The following is an 8,228-nucleotide window of genomic DNA, read 5'->3' on the forward strand; positions in this document are numbered from 1 at the left end:
GACCGGCAACTAGTGGATAGTGTTGTAAGTCTATTCAATGTCAGAGCGTTGCCATATCAGGTAACTTAACGCTTCAGGTACCCATTGTGATAATAGATAGTAACGCCTTATGCGCGCCCATTCAAATTTAAAGTTAAGAAACTACAATGAAGCCGTTAATTTTTTTTTAAAGATTTTTATTAATTTGCATAAAACTGACGCATATTTTCGGTATGCGCCCTTGCAATGCATATTTCAATTATACATACAAAGGGATTAAACATATTAATTATAAACGTTATATTAGCAATAATCGTAATTATAATAGTTTGTGATTTATCTAGCAAAATTACCGCTGGCCTTTTTGTGTAACTGTTTTAAGTACCACAGCAAATAGTAGATTTCAATAATAAAAATATGGTGGCATATTCATCTAGGCTGTTTGTGTTCCTTTGTGTTTTTGTCTTTTTTGCAATTTGTTTTCTACTAACAAAAGAATAGAGAAGCTACTACGGCGAGACATCTATACACACATTTACATATACAAGTACAATTACATCAATTACGATGGCCCTGGCTGCTTCTCTCTAAAAAAACAAGGTGCCCAAAAGGTGCAGCGAAACTGGGATCCAAGTGAATCCTTGTCGCATCTCTCACTACTCTGTGCGCACATCTTACACTTTTTTCATATTCTTTTAGTTTTTTCTTTTCATATATATGTTGATATGCTCGAAATATACATAAACAACATAATTATTATCATTATGCTAGCTTTGTGTTGTTGTTTGTTTGTCATTTGAAACTGATTTGTGGATTTAACTTGCGCTAATTAACATAGTAACTACAGAAACACTAACCAATAGTAAGTTTGCAATTAGTTTTTCTCTTTCTTATACTTTTTTTGTTGTGTTGGTTTTTTTTTGGGATCGAAATGAAATATTTGGGAGTCTAACGCAATCGCCGTCGTATCATCGTCATCATCATCGTCTTTGCCACAATCATCACCATCATCATCATAATCACGTATTTCAAACAACTCGCACACTTAACGTATTTACATAACCCGCCGACTGTGACAACGATGACATCGACGGCGACGGCGCCCGCACCTAGTAGAAGAAGAGCAGCCGCTCCTGGGCCGATGCGGAGAGCAGACGCCAGGAACGCTTGATGCTCACATACTGAATGAGCGCACGAATGGCGATCAGAAAGCCAAAGGCACAAATTAACCACCACAGCCAAGAGTTCTCATGCGATGCCAAGTCTGTTGAATGCTTCACGATCAGCGTCCACTTGGCCAGCGACAGTCCAAAGCCGGATAATGCTCCATAACGGGCGGCAATTGTGTGACAGAAACAGGTTAGCATCAGAAAGCCAATCCAATTGAAGAGAAATGCAACCATGAAAGCCGTGATAAACATTATGTCCGTGCCGAGCAAATTGTCTGTCGTCGACAGACTGTTGTCCGGATCGCTGGCATCGATGGCAATGAATGTTAGAGCCGGCTGCGCCGAGCGAACGGCTCCGGGACCATCGCGCAACGGATTCGGAGGCAGTGGCAACAACGGATTCGGCGGCGGCGGCAACTGTTGCGTCGATGGCAAAGTTAGAAATGCGGGCGGCAGCTCTCCATTCAACGATTTCTCCATTTGCACCTCCTCGTAGGTGGGCAACTTGCCGTGCAGCTCCTGGGGCAGCGCCAAATCGTTCTGCGTCTGTGTCGCGTCCACGGCGTGTGTGGTCAACGCCAGCGATGGCATCTGCGGTGGCAATGCCACCTGTTGGCCACCCAGACCCTGTGCATCCGGCTCATACGGTGGCGGGGCACTGAAGTCAGCTTTTGGTGGTCCAAGTGCATCGTCTCCCTGCCCCGAGGGCGGCTGATTGTTGTGCGGCATAACTGCAAAAAGGAATACAGAAATAAATTAATAACTAAGATCAATAAAATATAGTTGCAAGCTGTAAGCAAAACTTGGAGATCATCTGAGTTGTTTAAAAGTCAGTTTTGGTCTTTAGGTTTTTTCTTTCGAATTTATTTTTATTTTTTAAACGTTAATAGTTTAGGTTAACGTGGCATTTCGTATTAAATTATTAAATAATTAGGCATTAAATTAGGTATCAAAAAATGGGCGGCTAGCTGCCAAAATTGCATTGCGTTAATTTCAGCTCTCGCTCTCTTTCACGAACTTTATCGTCATCGTTTGGAAGGCACTCAAATACTTTCAAGTTTTGGTTAAAAAGTTACCACAAAATAAAAAGAAACAAAAGTCAAGTCGATTAATAAATATTACAAAAAAATAAACAGTTTAAGGATTAAAAGGACATTCGCTGCAGCAGTTTTTTAGTAGTTCAATGCCTTTCTCTCTCATGGCTTGTAGCCGACTGAAGATACGCCTGCTCCAGGGTTAAAATGCGACTATGATGCGGTCCAAATGGACGTCGCGCTATGCGCAATGGCTTTAGCCCGTCCACCTCATCGACGCCGGCATTCTCGAATGCCATGTCCGCCACATCGTTGCCACCACCACCGGCATGGAGCTTCTGCTTCGCTTGCTTCTCGTGCCGCAGATACAGGACCACACAGCACATGGCCATAAAGATGACAGCGAGCGTGGCGCCACTCACAATGCTCGCCTTCTCCAGCATCACACGATTCCTTGTGGGCAAGTAGGTGCCATCGATCTCCTTGTACTCGCATCGGGGTCCCATAAATCCGAGCGCACACTCGCAGTTGTAGAGCACCTCGTTGTGGATCTCGACGGTGAAGCAGGTGGCATCATTCAGGCAATACCATGCCGCATAGGTGGGCGGACAGCGAAAGATCGGAAATGTGATATTGGGTCGCGATGGTGTTGTCAATGCAATCACATTGTCAGGTGCCGTCGAGGGGGCGACGGTGGTGGATGCAGCCTCTGGTGGTGGTGCCTCTGGACGGGGTTTGGTTATGGCACGCGATGAGCAGGCGGCGGTTATCGATAGCAGGCAAGCGGAGGCAGCAATTAGCGGCAGCAGCAGCAGCGGAAGTCTCATCTTTGACACGAGATCGATTTTTGAATTTGTTTTTGTTTATTTTGGGGCTTAGCGGCGCATGGCAGCAGCAGGCAGGAATGTTTGTGGTGGTGGTGGTGGTTGTTTTGTGGTTGGTGAGATGTATGTGTCTATCGTTATCGATATCAAGTTTTGCTTTTTTTGTTCGTTGGTGCGCTGCTGCAACAGAATAAAAGCAAAGTGCAATTAAAATTCAACTCAAAATTCATAAAGTGTGCATGTGTGTGTGTGTATGAGTGTGAGTTGTGCCGAGTGAGTGAGTGAGTGTATTAGTGCCTGCCTGCTACTGCTAGGCCAGCCTTGCCCTCAATCTCATTCACACACTGTCTCTCTGTCTCTCTTCTGTCTCTTTCGTTCTCTGTCTCGCCCTCTAAGCTTTTTGCACCGCGCGTTGCATTGCACCCCGCCCCGCACACGGTTTGGGTATCGACCTAAGTGGAAAATAACAAAGCAACTTATTAATTATCGAAACAAAAAAAAAACAATTCAAGTTTTACAAACTAATACACAAATTACACAGTTTATTTACCTGCCAGCTGTTTTTTTACTTTTTTTGTTTACACAGTTTGCACTTGCATTTATCGCTTTTGTTGTTTTTTTTTTAATTATTATTATTTACACTCAGAACATTTCACAAGGCAGGCGAAAGTAGCCAGGTTCATTCAATGCGCACTTGAACGAAACACGCGAGCTTAACAACTATGACACTAGTACGACTACAAAATACCCTGCACTATAACTTTTCACAGTGCAATTAGGGAATGATTCAAATTCCAATTAACCATTTTATATTAGAAATTCGCAGATAGAAACCCCATATTTATCCTCGATAAAACTAACTCAAACTAATTCTAGCTTTATTTTTCTGAGTCAGGCTAGCTATTACTAATTAATTCACTATGCCTATTTAATTAGTATTCCTGTGTTGTAACTTGATTAATTAACAGGCACTCGGTCGTTTATATGTTAAATACCTGTTGTTAGTCCTTGACATTAACGGCACTTTGGCGGCTCTTAAAAATAGTCGTAAACACGCAGAAGCAGTGTGACCAGCGTAGCTTTACAAACTGGCAGCAGTCTGACAAACGGCCGACAAGAGAATGAATGAATGAGTGCAATTAGATTGACCTTTTGCTCAATTGAATGCTCATGTGAATACAATTTCGAATAACTCGGCAGCAGCTAAAAATAGGTGCCCTACTCAAGATATGCGTGGAGCTTATTAGCAAACAATAAAATAAAATAAAAGAGTAAATAAAACCACCAAGGGTGCTAAAAAATACGAAAACACGCAATTGCCGCGCAGTTTACTCAGATTTCAGTTTCTAATGCGGGTTTCTAATGAACAAGCACAATGGGGTTGGAGGTGGGCGTAGGCATACACTAACACACACATACAAACTAACATTCGCATGAATTTACTTGTAGGCAGGCAGACTGATCGTACCTCTGCTTCTTCTTCGTCATAGTACAGTATCGTTTTGCGAGTAAGCAGTACCAAGTTACGAGTAGGAGTATTATTACTCAAATTACTGCTGCTTTGTAGCAGTGTGTACACACAGACACACATGTGTTGTAACAGTGTGTACTCATACACATTTGTGTGTATATTAATTACATGCCAGACAGATGACGAGCAGCTGACTGGACGTCTTGGTGTGTCGAAATAATCGCTGATTAGGCGATATGAATAACAATGAAATCCATTGATAAGGGCAATACATTTGACGTTGAGTCATTTTCGTTGGAAACTGAACTCTCACTGTATAAACAAAATAAAATTGGCATGGAATCGCAAGAAATCAAGCAGTTAGATAAACACCAGTGAGAGAGGGAGAGAGAAGGGTGATAATAAGTAGCTCAACACTTTGGCGTGGGACGTAGAAATCTAACAACACAGCACAGCACATACACTACATACCTAAATATGCATGTGATTGCTGATGTGTGTGTGTATATACTTATATGGCGTGTTAGACAGGTAGGTAGCACCAGGTATGTATATTGTTGGATTACAAAGGCGGAGAGAATTTTGAAGGTCTCGTGTGTTGGTGTTGATAAGAAATTTGAGAGTGAGCGACAGCTGCAGTTCTTCTTATTATTGTGATGCAGCAGGTGTGAATGATGCAGACATACACACACATATATACACGCACACATATGCAGCTGCGCCCTAAACCAGTTAAACGAGACATGAGCTGAGGCGGAAGTTGCCTGCATCGAAGACCTTAAGCAGCAGTTTCCGTCTAGTTGTTGCAGCTTCACGCAAACTGCATGAAAAACTTGAATGAACAAGCACACACACGCACACAAACTTATGCGTATGTTCTTGCTATATACACAGCTAAGAACCGTTACCAAACAGCATGTATGCGGGAAGAAGGGAGAGACTGACAAAACAAGAACAAGAGCTTCAACTTTGTTCGTGCTCATGCAAAAGCTCAGCGATTGGCTATTGTTGTGCAAGAGCTAGGGAATTAATTCACTGGCACTTGTTGAAAAATATGAATCAAAATAAACAGGTCCCGCTACACTTTTTATTGCAGTGAATAAATACCATTTTAACACCGTGGTGAAATATCAACAACACAGAGCTCGCTCGCTATGCGTGATTATTAATTCAATAATCAAAACACAAACAAGGCAACACATACACAAACTCACACATATACACTCAACAGTGCCATGTAAACATCTGCATATGCATGTGAGTGTGTATGTACACACTTCTCTTCAAGATGTTCCCCTGGAGCTGTTTCTAACCCCCTTCCACTCATACGAAAAAACGTTTCTGTAATATTTCTATTTCTGTTGCTCTCTCTATACTATCGGCTAACCAAGCAATTCAACAGCAAAACTAGAACTCGGCACACTCTCAATGCAATGCCTAATTTTATTTTTACAACAATCGAAATTTGGATTTCGTATACCGATTTAGGTTTTCTATTTATTCACCTTTTCTTTTCAATGCGTTTGTTCGTTGATTGAGTTTTCACTTTTGCGCAGCGCGTTCGTGTTTTGCTCTCTACACAAATTAAGTTATTGATTTGCCAAAAAAGTAAATAATACCGAGTGCACGCACAATACTGTTTGTTTTCTTTAGCCAACAATTAAATTAGGTTGTACACGTTTCGTTTCTTAAATTTTGAAAAAGTTATATTTCTTTATCAATTATTTTTACTTTTAAATCGTAAATCAATGGAACAAAACAAATGCGACTACGTGAGCCACATTCTTCTTCTTCAGTAAATTTTCTAGAGATGGTGAACGAAGCATCGATGCATCGATAGTACTATCGATGTTTTGAATCTGCAGTTAATTTCAGTGTGACCACTTTGTTGAGATTATGCAAATTATACTAGGCTTTCTGATGACATTATTATTAGTGATGTGATTACATTTTGTTGAGTGTTTTATATTTAAATTTATTAAAGCATCGATCTTCCTTTGTTGCTTAGTATACTTTTAATTTAAATAAAATAGCCAGAAATGTATACAAGGATAAAGAAATTGATTTTCTTACCGTGTTGCCTTAATTTTGAATCCAGTGTGTCGCATATACCTATTAGCATTTTTAAATTATCTGTTTTAAAATTAATTAATCGCAGTAGACAAATTAAATGATAGTCGGAAAAATCCTTTAAAAATACTAGATTCTATTTCGGCTGTCGATGCATAACAATCGATATCTCTTCACAAAATCGATAATTCGATAGCTCTATTAATTTTGTAAACAACGACGTGGTAGTAGAATATAAAATTTATATTTAAATATGATAAAATACGGTCTATCTCTTATTGCAGTATTAGTGCTAATCAGCGTAAGTATTATACACATCCTCAACCGTCCACATCTCATTTATTATTTGTTTTCAGTGCCAAAACAATGCTGAATTTACGGCAGCTGATTGCCGGGAGTTGGGCTTCATTAAAACACAGTTAATGTGCTCGAACTGTGAAAAACTCGATGATTTTGGATTGGAAACCTTAAAGTAGGTAACCTATTTAAATGATAATCTAATTAATACTAATCTAAAACTCATTAACAGACCGCATTGCAAGCAATGCTGCACTCAAGATCAGCAACCGGCTGCACAACGCACCTATGCCAAGGCCATTTTAGAGGTTTGCACCTGTAAATTCCGTGCTTATCCCCAGATACAGGCATTCATACAGAGCGGCCGGCCAGCTAAATTCCCCAATTTGCAAATCAAATATGTGCGTGGTCTGGATCCGATTGTCAAGCTCCTCGATGCCAGCGGCAAAGTGCAAGAAACATTATCAATTACCAAATGGAATACAGACACCGTCGAGGAGTTCTTTGAGACCCATTTGGCTAAGGAGGGCAAAGAGGGCAAGAGCTCTTATAGCGTGGTTGAGGATGCGGACGATGATGACGAAGATTACCTACGTACCAATAGAATATAAAATGAATACTGATATTGATATTGTACCTACTTTCTGCATTCTTTATTTAGTAGCCAATGTAATAAAGCTAGCCTAGTGTTTAGGAGTCACAGTCGAATCGTGAGCTTTTTATGGTTTGTGAGCAGAGCTTTCGGCACAGTTCACAGTTTTAGGGGCAATGTCTGGCTGCAGTTTGAGAGCGAGGCATGCGCCGCACCACAGTTTGAGAGTCCAGTTAACCGTTTCTAATTTTAACGTCGAAATTATTGATTCATCATATGAATTATGTACATATACATATGTATATACATATATATGTATTTTTTATTTGTCGCATTGTGTTATCAATTTGCCGCAATAACAATGTCTGACTATTGTTGTTTTGGGCATTGGGCCCAGACCGACCTAAGCGGTACTTTACCCGCCGTCCATGTATGACGTATTAATCCCCCCTCAGTCTAACAATGAAAGAAATCAAATATTTGCTCAGTCTGTTAAATAGTCATTCACTAAATTGGCAAGGCAAATAACAAAAGTGTTTAATTTGCTTGCGTGACCGCTTTTGCTCACCTTTCTCACTTTTGTTACTGTCTCTAGGTCTGTTTCCTATTTGTTTGTTACTGAACAGCGCATGTGCACACGTTTTAGCCAAAGTGAGGTTAGATTTGTGCTGCACTTATTTACACGATTCTACTTATTGCAATAGTATATAAATGTATATATAAGTACTTTGCTCAATATCGCCTGTTTACGTTTCATTACAATGCATATTCATATTTGTGCTTATTTTATTT

The 8,228-nt window shown here is 40.4% G+C and overlaps 3 protein-coding genes across 5 annotated transcripts; 1 reads left to right on the forward strand and 2 right to left on the reverse strand.

Moving 5' to 3' along the window:
- Positions 1-828: 828 nt before the first annotated feature.
- LOC132793704 (NEDD4 family-interacting protein 1-like) lies at positions 829-6,124 on the reverse strand. Its single transcript, XM_060803750.1, has 2 exons — positions 5,983-6,124; positions 829-1,879 (listed from the first exon to the last, which is right to left on the reverse strand). The coding sequence occupies exon 2, from the start codon at positions 1,875-1,877 to the stop codon at positions 1,089-1,091; it is 789 nt and encodes a 262-aa protein (XP_060659733.1). The 5' UTR covers positions 1,878-1,879; positions 5,983-6,124; the 3' UTR covers positions 829-1,088.
- Positions 1,981-6,120, reverse strand: LOC132793705 (protein spitz). 3 transcript variants are annotated; one of them, XM_060803752.1, is made up of 2 exons: positions 5,983-6,120; positions 1,981-3,183 (listed from the first exon to the last, which is right to left on the reverse strand). In XM_060803752.1, exon 2 carries the CDS (start codon positions 3,007-3,009, stop codon positions 2,329-2,331), a length of 681 nt encoding a protein of 226 aa, XP_060659735.1. In that variant the 5' UTR covers positions 3,010-3,183; positions 5,983-6,120; the 3' UTR covers positions 1,981-2,328. The 3 variants fall into 3 exon arrangements, with proteins under 3 accessions (XP_060659735.1, XP_060659734.1, XP_060659736.1); XM_060803751.1 differs by having other exon boundaries at positions 1,981-3,186; positions 5,983-6,117; XM_060803753.1 differs by lacking the exon at positions 5,983-6,120 and adding an exon at positions 4,002-4,152 and having other exon boundaries at positions 1,981-3,186.
- Positions 6,125-6,723: 599 nt separating the features above from the next.
- LOC132793706 (selenoprotein F) lies at positions 6,724-7,552 on the forward strand. Its single transcript, XM_060803754.1, has 3 exons — positions 6,724-6,848; positions 6,904-7,019; positions 7,077-7,552. The coding sequence occupies exons 1-3, from the start codon at positions 6,801-6,803 to the stop codon at positions 7,453-7,455; spliced, it is 543 nt and encodes a 180-aa protein (XP_060659737.1). The 5' UTR covers positions 6,724-6,800; the 3' UTR covers positions 7,456-7,552.
- The last annotated feature ends 676 nt before the right edge of the window (positions 7,553-8,228 follow it).

The sequence above is a fragment of the Drosophila nasuta genome, chromosome 3, assembly GCF_023558535.2.
Source record: "Drosophila nasuta strain 15112-1781.00 chromosome 3, ASM2355853v1, whole genome shotgun sequence".
Classification (NCBI taxonomy): domain Eukaryota; kingdom Metazoa; phylum Arthropoda; class Insecta; order Diptera; family Drosophilidae; genus Drosophila; species Drosophila nasuta.